At 36.6% G+C, this 16709-nt stretch overlaps 1 protein-coding gene across 1 annotated transcript in view; it reads left to right on the plus strand.

Annotated features, from left to right (window-relative positions):
• The window catches only part of gabbr2 (gamma-aminobutyric acid (GABA) B receptor, 2), a 198027-nt gene that overhangs the window by 116994 nt on the left and 64324 nt on the right, over window positions 1-16709 (plus strand). Inside the window, exons 4-6 of the mRNA XM_079442503.1 lie at window positions 11236-11337; window positions 15616-15681; window positions 15937-16125. Coding sequence (XP_079298629.1) covers window positions 11236-11337; window positions 15616-15681; window positions 15937-16125 — 357 coding nt within the window. The remainder of the gene's footprint in view (window positions 1-11235; window positions 11338-15615; window positions 15682-15936; window positions 16126-16709) is intronic.

Below are 16709 nucleotides of genomic sequence, written 5' to 3' on the forward strand. Positions count from 1 at the left end.
TGAGATAAAGATAGATTGAATTGATTAGTTGAGACAATTATATACAACACCATCAGGAATTGTGTTGTGTGTGTTTGTGTTGATTGTAAGCTTCTGGAAATTCCTTCCTCCAATGGGACACGTAGTTGAAAGCCTCTGGGGGTAGAGAGATATTAGCGTCTCTTTCTCACACAAGCGCTGCATAGTAACCGTTTGCTGTTAGAGTTCAAAGTAGTCCTCAGGTGATAGATCTAAAACCTGGATCCACCTAGCCAAGGATCAGTGGGAATGCTAGAGCTAGCAAATCCTCCTGCTTTGAGATCTAGTTCATAATTGAGATTATGGGTGAAGTCGTGGCCTAATGGTTAGAGTCGGACTCGTAATCCAAAGGTTGTGGGTTCGAGTCTCGGGCCGGCAGGGTTTGTAGGTGGGGGGAGTGAATGTCCAGCGCTCTCTCCACCCTCAATACCACGACTGAGGTGCCCTTGAGCAAGGCACCGAACCCCCAACTGCTACTGTTAAATGCAGAGCACGAATTCCGAGTATGGGTCACCATACTTGGCAGTATGTCACTTCATCTATAATGCTGACGCTGCAGTTTTGTTGCTGATAGAAAGAAACGTGTGCAAAGGCTTACAGTGGGCTGTATTTCAAGCTGAAATTAATTGTTCTTTCTAGGTCGAAAAAAATGAATTGAATTTTGTTGTCAGTTCACACCAAGATATTAGATAGGCTAATCTTGCTGTGATGCTAGCCTACAAAAAATTACTTATCTTAAAAAAAAATCAATCAATTTGTATGTCGAAGCTGACATTTTGTGGTTGTGACAAGAAAAATAGCAGGTGGATTATGGAAAGAGGATGTTCAAGATGATGTTCACTTTGATTTTTACAATTGTTTTTAATATTTACTAATTTTTTTAATATTTTTAAAATATGTATTTTTAGTTATTAACTATTTATTTACAAATTATTAATAGTTTTATTAGTACAATTAGATTATTGTAATGAATATATGAAGAGTTTAGATGCAAAAACCTCTAAGTGCCGTCTGAAATTTTCCTCTAAAATTCCTCAATTTTTCTCAGCTCTGTTATTTCACTTTAATGGCAATGAAAATAATCTATTCATTGCCATTAAAGGGAAATGACTGAAACTACACACAGGAGGCTGATAAAAATGCTCATTTTAGAAGAAAATTTCAAATGGCACTTAAAGGGTTTTGCATTTTTAAATTAAAGGGATAGTTCATCCAAAAATGAAAATTACCCTATGATTTACTCACACTCAAACCATCCTAGGTGTATATGACTTTCTTCTCTCAGACAAATAAAATCAGTTATATTAAAAAATGTCCCAGCTCTTCCAAGATTTATAATGGAAGTGAATGAGAGGTCGAGATTTTGAACCCAAAAAAGTGCATCAATCCATCATAAAAGTGGTCCACATGGCTCCGGGGGGGATAAAGGCCTTCTGAAGTGAAGCGATGCGCTTGTGTAGATTATGCTACATCATCCACATTATCTACATCATCCACTGAAGTGTCACTCTCCCATGAACGCACGTATTCAGTTAGCAGGAGCTAGAGATTATGGTTTATAAAGTTTTAAAATATGGATATTCTTTTTGACACAAACACATCAGTTCACTTCAGAAGGCCTTTATTAACCCCCCGGAGCCGTGTGGAGTAATTTTATGATGGATGGATGCACTTTATTTTGCTAAAAAATCTCAACCACCATTCACTGCCATTATAAGACTTGGAAGAGCAAGGATAATTTTTAATATAACTCTGATTGTATTCGTCTGAAAGAAGAAAGTCATATACACCTAGGATGGCTTGAGGGTGAGTAAACCATGGGGTAATTAAAATTTTTGGGTGAACTATCCCTTTAAAGACATCCCCCTTGCAAATTTGCTGAGATTAAAGCAGATCCTGAACAGCATTATAGTTCCCTTTCAGTCACCACCCTCGACGGTGGGGCGGCCCAAGGGTATGTGGAGATCCCCCCAGTCGAGCGCGCTATTGCCATGCAGCTCTGCCCGCAAAGTTGACGTTACATCGAACATGACTGACTTAAAGGAAACGTCTTGGTTACGTATGTAACCCTCGTTCCCTGAAGGAGGGAACAGAGACGTAACGTCCTGTCACCACAGTTGCTGTACCACCGCTGTACGGCCGGGGCACACAATCTCGGCTCCTCAGCGAAAAACTGATATGCGTTTGCATGCGCTCTCCTTTTATACCCACGCTGCGGGGCGGGGTATAAAAGGAGAAACTGTCATTGGCTTGTTTCGTGATTGGGCTCTCGGGTGAGATCCCATTTTCGTCAGTCACTCTGACGTTACGTCTCCGTTCCCTCCTTCAGGGAATGAAGGTTACATACGTAACCGAGCCGTTCTTTGTGATATTATTTACACTTTTATTTGCTAAAATACTGAAATGCACTAAGAGTGACAGGCAATATGTATTCATACATGCTGTAAATAAATTGCATTGTCACATTTTTATTTAATTTTAGGGGAAGCCAGCTTTCCCACGCACTCTTAAAACAATTGCTGTTTCTGTGATACCTTCTAAGAGAATTTGTTTTTATTCATCTCTTCCTTTTGCCAGCACATTGTGGTAAAGTTTAAATGATATATATTTATGTTTTTCAAAACTTTAATATATATTTTAATCTACATGAAGCATGTTATTGTTTGAGGCAACCCAGGCTCATTGGAAATACGTGCCTCTAAATACATTTCTGCAACACCATTATTTACGTACCTTACTGCACGTTTCGCGGCAGTTTCAAAGTGAAACGTCCAGTGAGTGGCAGTAAAATGCTGGTTCATTACATGACCCTGGCACGTTTTGTTACGTTGATATAGGCATGTATCACTGTGTTTGTATTACGTTGCTTCAGGTACCTATTGTGGTGGTTCATAATTCAAAAATCCAAGGTGTGTCACTAAAAGTGAATGCTCTGTCGTGTTGGACATATCTCCAACACCAAACCCAACCCTAAACCTACCCGATAGTGTTAACAAATGCAAAACTGGTATAAAAAATGCATTTGTTGATGCAGCCGTGCTATTTTAACTTACCCATGTGGATTTTCAGCTTTTTTTTGTTGAACCGTAGTTTCACGGGGTTCATACCGGAGCTCTTCATCATTCAAGTACAGCGCCGTATCACATGAGCTACCGAGCAAACCAAATGAATTAGAAACTCATGGATATGAAGCTGGATATGTGATGACACATTCAAAAGTATCAGTTTTCAAACCTTGCAGCATGTTAAAATTGTTTTGAATTCATAACACAATATTCAAGTAATTATGCGAAAATTAGGTTTTATTGATCAAAACTGTGGGCCTGCAAGGAATAAAAGTTGTTGGAATTTTACTGCCTCTAGTGTTCATTTCAAGTAGAATCTGAGGCGATTCATATGTACGTTTTTTTCAGTTCTGCAGAAATGTATTTAGAGGCATGTATTTTCAATAAGCCTATGTTGGTTTGACGATAGATGGAGAGTGAGTGGTAATGTCATGATCTTTATTTTTAAAAATATTTATATTTAATGGCTAATTTTTATTTGCTAATTTGTAATAGAACATTTTAGTAATCATATGATTAATTTTAAAAAAAGTGAATATTTTTTAAATGAATGGCAGGTGAAGTTGTGCTGTATGTCTAAAGATTCAGTGAATAAATAAAATCAATCAATCAATCAATAAGCAAGCAAGCAAGCATTTGCACAGAGACTCTGTGTCTGAATGGCTGAAGAGAGTTGTGCTTTTGCCTTTTGGGAGGTAAGGAGCTCCAGTGAGAGTTGTGGAAGGTGTAAATCCCTTTATCTTTGCCTCTGGATGGAGTTGCTGAACAGACACAGAGGAAGAGCCTGATCCCGTCATCAGCCTGCCTGAGGAGGGCACTGGAAGCCTGATTAGCATCCGGTGTCACGCTCTCTCACCCTCAGCGGTGCCGTACCGCAGGAGAGCTGCCCGCGCTGTGTGATCTGACATTTCAGAAGGAGGTGCATCTGTTGTGTCACACAAATTAGGAGGTGCGGATCTAGAACCTCACTTGCTGGCCTTTTTTGGAGACTTGGGTTGACTGCGGGTTGCTGGTTTCACTGAGAATGAATATTTTGCCTCAGTGTGATTGCATATACGGAAATCCTTCTTTTAATACTTAGAATAAACAAAGATGTGTTCATATGTGTGTGTATGTGTGTGTGTGTGTTGTGTGCATGAATGCTCTGGGTTTCTATCTCAGCCCTCATTCTACTTGTTCCAGTGAAATAATTTAGCACCTGTCCTGTCTGCTGCTTGGTATCTGACACATTGCAGGAGGCAGTCGGTGTTTTGCCTGAGTGTCTATCAATAAGTGGATTAAGGGCTGTTCACATTCCAGCATGAATCACACTCCAGTATGCTGTTTTACAGATTAAGACCCAATCCCCTTTTTATGTGGTAAAAGATTAGATGACTTGGGCCCCGATGAGGAATTAAACCCATTTGTCAGGCCTCGCACTTTGAGTAGGATTGTGTGTTTGTTTGTATGCATCTACACATAAATTGCTATGCATCTACAGTAGGTGTCTGTGAGGTGTCAAGGGCACCGTTTTCCTCTCGTAGTCCAGCTCTCATATCTATATACTCACTGTTACTCTATTTATGCTGACATAAATTCGGGTTTGAGTCATTTATCAGAATAAATCATGAGTAAATAGATTTTACAGCTTTTTAATGTTCTACATAGCAGTGCACTCAATGCATTCCTTTTTGCATTAAATGCATGAATGTTATTTGAATGTGTGTCCTGTTCATATTTGTTTGAAGTTAATATTATAGTCATGTCTGTCTGTCTGTCTGTCCGTCCGTCTGGAGTAATAATAACAGCTAAAGGCTTCTTTATCTTATGTATAAAAATATGAAATAATGAAAAATGCTATTTTATAAATGCATTTATAATATGCATTTTTCACATTTACTTAATTTAAATATTTAATAAAAAATAATTTAAAAAGAAACATTTGCATTGTAAAAAAAACATTAGGACCATTTGTGTAAACTTAAAATATTAGTAAACTTAAAAATATTTCTTTTTTAAGAAGACATGCGTATTCCTTATCACAAAACTATATATATATATATATATATATATATATATATATATATATATATATATATATATTGCCTACCTACATTTTGTACATTTCTGTATGTACATTTCATTTTGTACATTTAAACTATGATATTAAAAGTGTGATTTTATCCCTTTATATGAATTGCTGAAAGCATTTAACCCATTTAATCCCAAATTTTTCCCAGACATGAAAATATCCAAATGATGTGTCATAAGTAACCCTTTGAAATAATCAATAATTATTTGTGTTTTATGTACGGTGATAATTGTAAAAAAAATTAAACCATCACCGCATTTCAAAATTGTTAATTTTTGTAAAATATAAGATCTAATTTTTATATTAATGCTACGAGTATTACAGCATCATTACTGTAATTTTTTTTCTATTAACATTAGAATTTTTAATTTAGTGCAATATTTTGTCATTGCAACATTTTATTGTAATTTTCACTAACAACTGCAATTGGAATTATATTGTATTCCTAAATTCCCTGTTATCCCAGTGGTCACTATTGTGACCATCAACATGTTTGCTCATTCTATGACCACACTCAACAAAACTAAATATATGCAAATGCATATATTAATACTAGACACCCTAAAGATCATGTGTACCAAAAATCTTTGTCATATCTTTATGTTAGCATACTTTACTAGCCTTTTGTTTTGGAGCTTTGATGCAGTCATCATCATCTCAAGGTGCAAACAGGAAGTAAACTGCTCTGGTCATGTGACAATTTGCACTAATCAAGTGAAACTGCACATATTTCATCGAGACCCTTTATTTTTTTCCATATTTGCAGGAAGTGCACTAAAACATCAGTGAGTAAGGTTTTTAGAGCTTTATAAATGAATTTTTTTCCACATGGATTTCCACATCCATCCAGGGTACAGCAGTAATTAAATGCAAATGTTTACATGGATATTTTGGTTTGTGTCACTGTCTCACTTGCGTCACAGACCAAAGGATCTTCGTCTCTCTCACCGTCCTCTCTCTCTCTAAATGTGTGAAAACGAAGTGAGAAAGTGAGTGTTTAAAGCAGGTCACCATATGGTTTCTCTACTGTACATGCTCTGTCCTCTTTTACACCAAGGTGCTCCATTAGTGACCTATTGGACACTCTCCAGCAGCTTCAGTAATGGGGCTCTATTCAGGTGTATATATGTGTGTGTGTGTGTGTGTGTATAATGAAGTTTCTGCTTGTTTGATCACTGATTAAACATTCAAGCAACACAAGCACAATCAGCTGGCTCAGCCAAGCTAATTGCATTCCCTAAGGAGATGATCCAAGCACAAGTCATCCAATCCTCCTTTCACGGATCGGACCTCATGGGCAGTCCTATCTGTGCACATCAGCTCGTGTGCGTGCATTCGTTGGCCATTGTGTTGTGCTTTGTGCCTGTTCGCGTCTGCTTCAGTTTAAAGGCTCATTAAAAGCGGTGCTATAAACAGATGCATATGTCCCCTCAGCTGCAGCGGTGCATTAAACGCGTCGGCTTTCTCTCGCTCTTTGGCTGTGTTGTGTCTGACCTATCCCGATGCGTTCACTGCTCCTGGATGACGTGGGAATCCCGATGCTACTGCACAATCCAGTATAGACTTGTCCACAGCTACATCAGGCTGAATGTGTCTTTTTCTCGCATCTGTCCCCCAGAACACAGGTGCATGAGGCTGCTGGGAATATTTCAATACAAAAATAACACATGGACAAAGATTAGTGCACACAGGATGTCTGTATTTAGGCCTCTTTTCTTGTCTTTACTTGTTTCAAGGGTGCAGGTTTTCAGAGAAAAATGCGTATGTATGTTTACTCAGCTATACTTTGGGGACAAAACTGTCCCCAGAAGCTCCCCTTGGGAATGTCCTCAAAGGTAAAGTTATAAATATTTATTGTAGTGAGGTAGATAGGGTTATAGTCAGCTGTATATAAAAGTCTGTAATGTTGTCTATAATGCTGTATCCTCATTTAGATTTTAGAGTTTTTAAACTTTTTGATCTTAAAATATAATGACAGATATCTAATATAATTATACTAATATAATTTATACTGAGAGAGAGAAAAATATTAAGGGTGTTATTAAAAAGAATAAATTTGCTTCTGTGTGTTTTGTTGTGTGTGTGTGTGTGTGTGTACTGTAAATACACACACACACACACACACACATATACAAAAATGGCAAATATGTTATATTATCAGTATATTATCTATAATTATCTTTATTTCTTACTATTAGAATAAAATTATTGAAATATGTATGTGTATGTGTATGTGTGTGTGTGTGTGTGTGTGTGTGTGTGTGTGTGTGTGTGTGTGTGTATACAGTATGTATGTAGGAATATACTGTACGTATATATATACTGTATATGTGTGTAATCATTTTCATAAAATACAGCTTTATATTATTTCTTACTATTATTGAGGTATGAAGTATGTATAGAAACTGAGATGATTTGAACATAGAAACCTCTTCTTATTCTCGCAATTATGCCAATTAGAGGTAACAACATAGCAACCATTTAGAACATCCTAGCAACCACCTAGAACACCCTAGCAACCACAAAACAATTCCTAAACTTTATCAATACACTAAAAGCCACTCTAAATATTTTAGGAACCCCATAGCAACATCCTGACAAATATTTATTGCGTGTGTGTAAACATCTAGTTAATTAACACAATTCAAAATCATAAAAAGTAAACCCTTAAAAACAATTAAAAATGAATCTCTGAACAGCTCTTCTAATCTGAGTTGAAATAATATTAGCTTGTGTCCTCAGTGCCCATATACAGATGAAATTTGTCAGTGGCGGGTCACATTATGAGGGCACTGTCCTCTGTCAGACTTCATTGTGCCGTCAGCATCAGAGAGCAGATCCCGGCTGACATTCACACACCTTCCTATATATCTCCAAACGCAGCCAATCACAGACTCACGCTGCTCAGCCGCACAGGGACCTGAGCAGCGCTGAAATGTTGCTGATGATGGACTGTTGTGGGTTTAGAAAAAGAGGGAAAAATAAGGCAGCGACACAACAAGCTGTGACCCACGCTAGTCTTGTTAATTCATCATCTACACGCCTGGCAGCTCTAAAGAGACCATATTACTGCTTGGAGTTTTGATGACTGCTGGATATCTGTAATGCAAAGAAAAGGATAACTTTTGGAAAGTGGGCAGTTCAGCTAATGCTGAAGCTAAAGCTAATGCCAATTAATTAAATTTACAACAACAAAAAAATGCCTTTTTAATGTTAATTTAGTAGTTATACACTTATACTATTTATTAATATTTTGAAAAATTCTATATATATTCATTTCTCATTTTAATTTAAGTTTTAGTAGTTATGTTGTGCTTTTGTATTTTATTTTAGTAATTTTTTGTCATGCTTGTTTTTTAATATTTCTATTTAGCTTTATTTTTATTAATTTTTTAATTTTTAGTAATTGTAGTACTTCAACGTAAACTTATTTTATTTCAGTTAGTTGCCAAGACAACATTTCTAATTTTTGTTTTCATTTAATTTTTGAATTCTCCGTTTTTAATTTACTTTTTTTTATTTTAAGTATTATTTTATTTTGGCTTTATTTCAATTCATCGAAAAAAAATTAATAGTTTGTGTTTAGAGAACAATAACAACACTGCAAACAATTTATATTAATATTACTAATATTGATTACACAGTCAATGGACACTGCAAAAAAAAATTGTGTAGAAACAATTTTCACTCTTGCAAAATATAAATGTATACTTTATATACTGTGTGTGTGTGTATATACATTTTTTTTTTTTTTTACAGTTTCAAAATATAATTTTAGTACAGTGTAGTTGTACATTTTGGGGTGCCTCTGTACGTACAACCCTTTTGGCTTCTTTATTCAAATAAAAAAAAAAATCCATATATAAATAGATTGTGTTGAAAACTGGACAATGGTCTCCATTTTAAAACATTAAATTGTGGGCATTTAGCCAGTATACCTAGGTGGCTTTTCGTATCTGGGTGAGATGGAGAATAATGTCGGGTTTATGGTAAATTAGCCCGCAGAGCTTCTTGACACCCAGTTTTGTGCTCTTGTGTCTCTCTGCTTGATTCATGCGGCTTCCTGTTTACCTTCTTTCTCTGGGTTCATTTGACAGGTCAGTGCATAAATGCATTATGCATTTCACATCACATCATGCTCATTTCTCCTCAGCTTTAGGACAGCTCTCAAATCCCATAATCCTTTGGAGCTCCTTTACTTAGCACCTACCCATCCCTTTTTGTGTCTCTTTCTCTTTCTGTCTCTCTTTCCTCTTGCTTAAATCTTCCCATCAGGTGGTCTCTTGTGCTCACACACAATACACTTGTGTATTGTGTATACATGCTCATGAGAGCCACACGTACAGCCACACTCACACACACGCACACAAATACACTTGCTCATGTGGAACGGGCTTTCCAGGATCTGCCAGCATTAAGCTACAAATATGCTCACCACATCAGTAATTAAGACAATGTGGATCAGCCAGGCTTTTCAGGTAACGTCTGGCAGATTGAGTTCAGGTTTCTGTCACAATCTGACATTGCCCTGTTTATCCTGGTTTTAACATCCGTCTATATTTATTTTCCATGTTTAAATATTATTACAACTTAAAAAAAACTGTTTTCAATTTGAATGAAATATAATGAATATATATATGATCCATCTGAAATAATTCTAATATGCTAATTTGGTGCTCAAGAAACATTTCTTATTATTTACGTTGAAAGCAGTTGTGCTGCTTAATTGTTTTTGGAAACTGTGATTTTCAATTGAAAGTTCAGAAGTACAGCATTTGTTGGAAATATAAATCTTTTGTAACTTTATAAATGCCTTTACTGTCACTTTTTAACAATTCAGTCAATCACTGCTGAATACAAGTATTAATTTATAATAAAGTAGTAGCTTGATTAGCTCTTCTCACTTTTGTATTTTGAAAATTTGGTTTTGTTTCCAAAGCACCAGTACAGAACAATACATGGATCTATTTGTCACAAATGTAATGTAAAGTTTCAAAAGAACACAGTCAATTTCTGCTGAAGGCGAGTAGAAATGAGATACAAATTCTCTCTGCTTGCCAATTCATGCATCATCAATAAAGGTTCAGGTTCATGATTTAGTATGAATCGTACCAGAGTTTAGATTAGTGGTCTCAAACTCAATTCCTGGAGGGCCGCAGCTCTGCAGAGTTTAGCTCCAACCAGCTCAAAATCACACCTGCTTGGAAGTTTCTAGTTATCCTGAAGACCTTGATTAACTGGATCTGGTTTGATTAGGGTTGGAGCTAAACTGTACAGAGCTGTGGCCCTCCAGGAATTTAGTTTGAGACCAATGGTTTAGATGAACCAAACCAACCTTTTTAGCCAGATTCGGGTACAGATCATGGGTGTACATCCATGTTCAGAAAACACAGTATTTATGGTATGAGATAAATACTGAGAAATACTGAGAAAAGTTAATGTGTATGACTGCATTTGAAAGAATGAGTTTAAAGATGAAGCTTCCTTGAGAGTCTTTTACCATGTACTGTACTTGTGATCTTAAACAGCACAGCATATTTTGATTTGACTCAAGTTCATGTGAATTTTTGGGTGATATGTGTGACCCAAATGTCTTGTCAATGGGTTGGAATTTTTGGAGCGATAGAGTTGAGAGTATGAAAAGATCCCTTTGTGTCACACAATACACCAGAGCTCAATATAGTACATGCTTTGATTCTCACGCCATAAATCTTTGTGGAGGGCAGGAGGTATTGAGACTTTATTTGCAAGGAACTGGTCAAGTTTTCAAAAGCATCCATGGACAAGGATGGATGAAGTCTGTGGGGAGCAGAGCTGGTTGGATTCATGTTTTATCCAAAGCCCAGTGGGACCTCTGGAAGAAAGAGTTCCACGGATGCTCCAGGCTGATTGGGATGCAGGGGGAATGTCAGATCGGCAGGAGATTAGAGTGAATTGAGACATGTATCAGAGCAAGGGAGTGCTGCCTTTGATTGGGTATTTTTCTGGGTGGTTCGCCATCCACAAACCCTGCTTTCATTCAGTTCTCTTTCATTTCTAGTTCCCTCTCTCTCTCACTCATTCTCTCTCTCTCTCTGACAGGTGCGGAATGATTTGACCAATGAGCTGGAGAAGGCAGACATCCAGATTGCAGACACTGAGAGTTTCTCTAATGATCCCTGTGTGAATGTGAAGAAACTAAAGGTAAGGGAACTCATTTAGGCCCTGCCAACAAAATATAACTACCTTACAGTGCACAACGTCCCACTCAAATATAAATACGTATATGTATGTCTATATATACCCTAGTGAAAATAAATATACTAAAATGTATTTTAAATATATTTATTAATAATTAAATTTATTACTGCAGCATACAAATATACTAAAATGTACTTAATAAGTATACTAAACTGGAACAACTAATTTTGTACTTAATGCATTTTAATAGTGTAGAAGTAGCCTAGTGCTAAAGTCCAACTAAAGATATACTGAAGTATATTTGATTGTGCTAAAGTGGAACTATTGCAAGTATACTTCAGGTACACTTTAAATATCTTGCATTTAAAGACTGATATTAATCAAAGATCATACAATCCTCATCAATAGTGACATTAAAACACATGCTAGGCTCAATATTAAGAAATGTGCACTTGCACAAGTAGTACTCCAAAAAAAATTTTGATTATATTTTTATATCAGTAAGTCTTGAGCGATATGTCAGTAAATATGTTAATAGATTTGAACTATACTTCATATGAAATTTATGTATTTTAAATATATTGCTTTTTTACTAGAATTAGGAAATGGATTTCTTAGATGTAACTTTGTGTGTTGAATTACAACTGGGCAAAATTTGCTAGTTTTAAGCATAAATCTCACTGAATATTGTTACATTTATGCTAAAAAATAATAATAAGAAAAAAACACCAGCGGGTTTAAAAAATATCTTATGGACTGCTTCTCATCTTGTCTCATTTTAATGATGTTTGTGCTGAAAATAGACCAAAATATGAAAGAAATCTAATCTCATTATTTTTATTATAATAATGCAAATGAGTTTTGTTTAAAATGAAAATAATTTTTTTTAATAGAAAATGTATTCCATTCCTAGATTTCTGTTCAATCACATTATGCTTTGACACTTCCCTTTTAATATTAATAAGGGGAAATATACAAGCAAATACAAATATACAAAATATCATAGTTGAAAGGTGTGACAATTTTTACTGCGTACATACATTTGTGTGAACAGTGAGAAGCTGACTCTGTAATCATGTGATATGCTAATGAGATGTGATGTCATTGCTTAAGCATTGCATCTTTAGCTTTGGATGTCTCTTAAAGAGAATGCTAAAAAGTAGTCATCATCATAAACACATAATGTGGCAGGAACGCCATGATCAATTTATCCGGGTGTGTTTATGATCTAAATAGCCATTGTTCCATTGTCGTCTGCTGCTTCTCTTTGCAATTTCCACCTAAAGGTTTATTCCCACCTTTTTTTGCTGAGTCATTTTTTCACCATGAAACTATTATGACTTCTATTACCTGCCTGACTTAGTACCTCCATTATCGCAATTCCCCAAATGGCGAAGAACTGCTGAAGAACCATTTCTTCAAATTCTGCACGGTCAGATTTTTCACCAGTTGACAGCAACTCTTAGAGTCCGTAAATTCAACATTATATTTCACATTGACATGGCTGTGCACAAAGTCCAGAGCAACAGTTACCAGTTTTGCATTATATAAACCCATATAAACAAAATGTTGAGATTTTTGACACTCACATCCATTGTAGGTGGGTTACCAATCGCTGTGTAAATGTGGGAAAGTCTCTCAACCGCGGTCTTGATAAAAGCAAAGCGAGTGGTGACCTGGAGCAGCCTGGCGAAGATTCAGCCTGCATTTTGCCTGGCTGGAAGAAGCTTGTGTCTGCCAGGACTCCAGGACAGCTGGAGCCACTTACACAGCTGGAGGGATTCAGGTTAAGTGCCCACGCCGTCGGGAGCGACAGCAGGTTTTGTAATGGCTGCTGATTGTGAAGCATGAAGCGCCTGACCCAAGCGGTTGGTCCTGAAAAGGGAAGCGGGAGTATTTCACACAATAGCTCCAATATCTCAGCATGTTCTTTGGCAACGCTGAAGTGCAGAGGGTGGTATTGTGGCAAATGAGACAGTCTCTGAGAAACGTCTCAAGGAAAGCATTTACCTACATACACTTTCAAACAGCGTTTGAATGCGGCCCCATTGCGAACGCTGTTTATGTCAATGTTCCTGAGTTTAGAGCAGGTCTGATATCAGATTTAATGCATCCGCTGTGATCTTACCTGTAACCGCTACTGTTTTCAGAACTGTCGACAAAATGTTATCCCACCCACTGGAGTCATTATTTTCATTCCTGCTTGAACATGATAGTTTTCATCTTGAGCAGCTCATTAGCTGTGCATGTTAAATGCTCTTCCTGTAGCCTCGTGTTGGAGAATGACATCCCAAGAGGGAAAAGCAAAAAATAGATTCAGAGATGATTTCTTAAAGTCGCTGGTGGGCATTTCAATGTCCCCGCAGCTGTGACACATCTTTTGATGGATTGGGCCGGGGCACCCCTCAAACAAGACCGACTGACTTCCATCTGAAATTTTCATTGGCATTTGCTGGAATCAAGGGCAATATAGTTAAGAGGGCGGAGAGGGATATTATTACACCCTGATATGCAGAATGAGAAAAAGGATACTTAATAACCTCAGAAGAATATGTAGGTCTCGAATACGTAGGTGTTAGCATGGCCTTTAGCACATGACAGGCGTTCTGAGTTTTTTTTTTTTGTTTTCATGGGTTCAGTTTTGGCTTCATGGACTTGAAGGCCCTGTGTATAGAAATCTTGCTCAAGTGATGGATTGATTCTCAGTAGCCGGGTTTCCACCCAAAGTTGCAAATTTAACTTGTGCGCTAAATTCTAATGTTGCATAAAACATTTGTGAATAAGCACCGTTTCCATCCAACGAGTCAAAGAGAACAAAATCGTCACTCCCTGATAAACTGTCACTAAATTTCAATATAAAGAAAAGTGGGAGAGGCCACTGAATATAATAATTTTCAGATATAATAAATTACTTGCACCTCGGAGTGAGCAGACAAAGCACAATAAATGTGGTCATTGGTTTCGGAGGTGGATGCCTGCTGTTTGAAAATGCAGTTGTGTAAGAGATTTCTGAAGATTGAAGACTAAAAATTGACTGTTTAATCTTATCATTATACATTACTGACACTCTATCATCCAATTTGATACTGTTAAGTGCTTTGACACAATCTGTATTGTTAAAAGCGCTATATAAATAAAGGTGACTTGACTTGAAGACAATTATACAGAAATACTTTGATGACAGACTTTTCTCAGGTGTTTCAGAATGAACATAACAACATTTCAGATGCTCTGCAGCAAGATAGGTCCACTGGTTAGTCAAGTTATGCTGTCCCATCCTGCAAATCACATGACATTTTTGATGCACTTGGAGGAATTTATTTGGCAAATGCGTTTCCATCTCCCATTATTTGCATTAACCCTTTTTCGCACAAGTCAAAAACTACCTACTGATAATTCAAAATGTGCATTAAATCAGAGTGATGGAAACATAGCTAGTGATGCAGAACTGGACGAGGTGGAGACACAATGCTGAAGTGGGCTGAATTATTTACAGACTCAAATCATGCAGCGTGAATGCTGGTTACAGATGCAAATCTCTGTTTCTCTCTCTCTCTGTAATACACTTGGTGTTAATATGTCTCACCTAGGAAAGCAAACACATCCTAACTGCATTTTTGGAAGATGTTTACATATTTTTTTGCAGCTTTTCTCATGAAAAGCTTACTTTTATTTTTGGGCATTTTATTAATAGAGACGGTGAAAGAACAGACAAAAAATGATACGGAAGAGTTGGATAACAGGACTGGGAATTGGCCCAAGCCGATGCTAGTGGAGTGTGTGAAATAAGTCATTTTATGCAGTATTGTTTGGTGCCTCTAGTTGTGCAGAGATTAAACATTTTCCTTGTAATTCAGACATTTGCAAATATTTTGAGACAGTTGTTTTTTTATTATTATAATTAACATTTTTCTTTTTATTTTATGCAATTTTATTTTAGAATAAACCATTTGTGCTTACCAGCCACTTTTCATCATAGGTTTTATTGATCACACTTCATTTTAAGGTTAAGGTTTAATTAACTAACCATTAACTATGCCTCAATAAACCCCTAATTTGCTGCTTATTAATAGCTAGTTAGGACGTTGTTAAGTTATTAACGTTGTTATATTACGTTGTTAAGGCATTGGGTAGGAAACAGCCAATATGTTAATAACAGGCATGCAAATAAGCAACTAGGTAATAGTGAGAATAGTCCCTATTCTACTGTGTTACCTTTTTATTTAAATCTCTTTAGCCATTTAATACCTGTTTTATTTTGTTCTCTGCCCCTCTCTATAGGATAATGATGTTCGGATCATCATCGGTCAGTTTGATGAGAATCTGGCTGCTAAAGTCTTCTGCTGTGTAAGTTAGCTGGCTTCATGTCTCAAATCATGCTTCAGACTGTGAAAGGCCTGTAGATTTCTTTAACATACTGTAAGTGCTTTGACACAATATGTATTGTTAAAAGATCTATATAAATGAAGGTGACTTGACTTGACTACATGTGCCTCAAAAACATTTAGCTGTGTCAGCATTGAAAGGACTGTTGTCGATACATTTTTTCTTTGGTTGAAATGAGATGTGTGTTGAGTCTCTGATCTGGTGTGTGTGCTCCAGGCCTACAACCTGAACATGTATGGCAGTAAGTACCAGTGGATCATCCCAGGATGGTACCAGGGGAACTGGTGGGAACAGGCGAACTCCACAAACTGCACCACTAAGAAGCTTCTGACAGCCATGGAGGGCTACATCAGCGTGGATTTTGAGCCTCTCAGTGCCAAACAGATTAAAGGAATATCAGGAAGAGTGAGTGTCTGCAATGTGGTGGGATCTCAGGAGTTATGAATGACATTTCTGATTTCTGACAAAAACAAATCCACCATGTGGAATAGGAAAAAATGATGCATTGCAGTTTCACCTACTGAATTTCAATTTCAATAGATTCTTACTCTGAGCATTTCTCAGTTTTCCCTGTTAAAATGGTTTATGTTGGTTATTACTGATTTGGTATTAGTCTAGCTTTTTTCATGATATTCATGACCATAATTATGATATTTCTTTTTAAATTTGAAAATGTACGTTTTCATAACATTGATAAACATTTTTGATAATTCAAGATGCAAGGATATCTTTCTTTTTATTTAATAATTACACGCCTCATGGCGCCTCATAGAACCGTGCCTTATACACAGAGGCACTGTCATGTTAGAATAGAAAAAGGTTCTGTCCAAACTGTTGCTATAAAATTAGAAGCACACAATTCCCTAGAATATCATTATATGCTTTAACATTAAGATTTGTACTCATAGAAATTACTAAAGTTGTGAAACTTGTTCATTAGAAGGGGGTGACCCAATACTTTTGCCAATATAGTGTATATATGAATAGAA

This window comes from Barbus barbus (assembly GCF_936440315.1).
Source record: "Barbus barbus genome assembly, chromosome: 19".
NCBI lineage: Eukaryota > Metazoa > Chordata > Actinopteri > Cypriniformes > Cyprinidae > Barbus > Barbus barbus.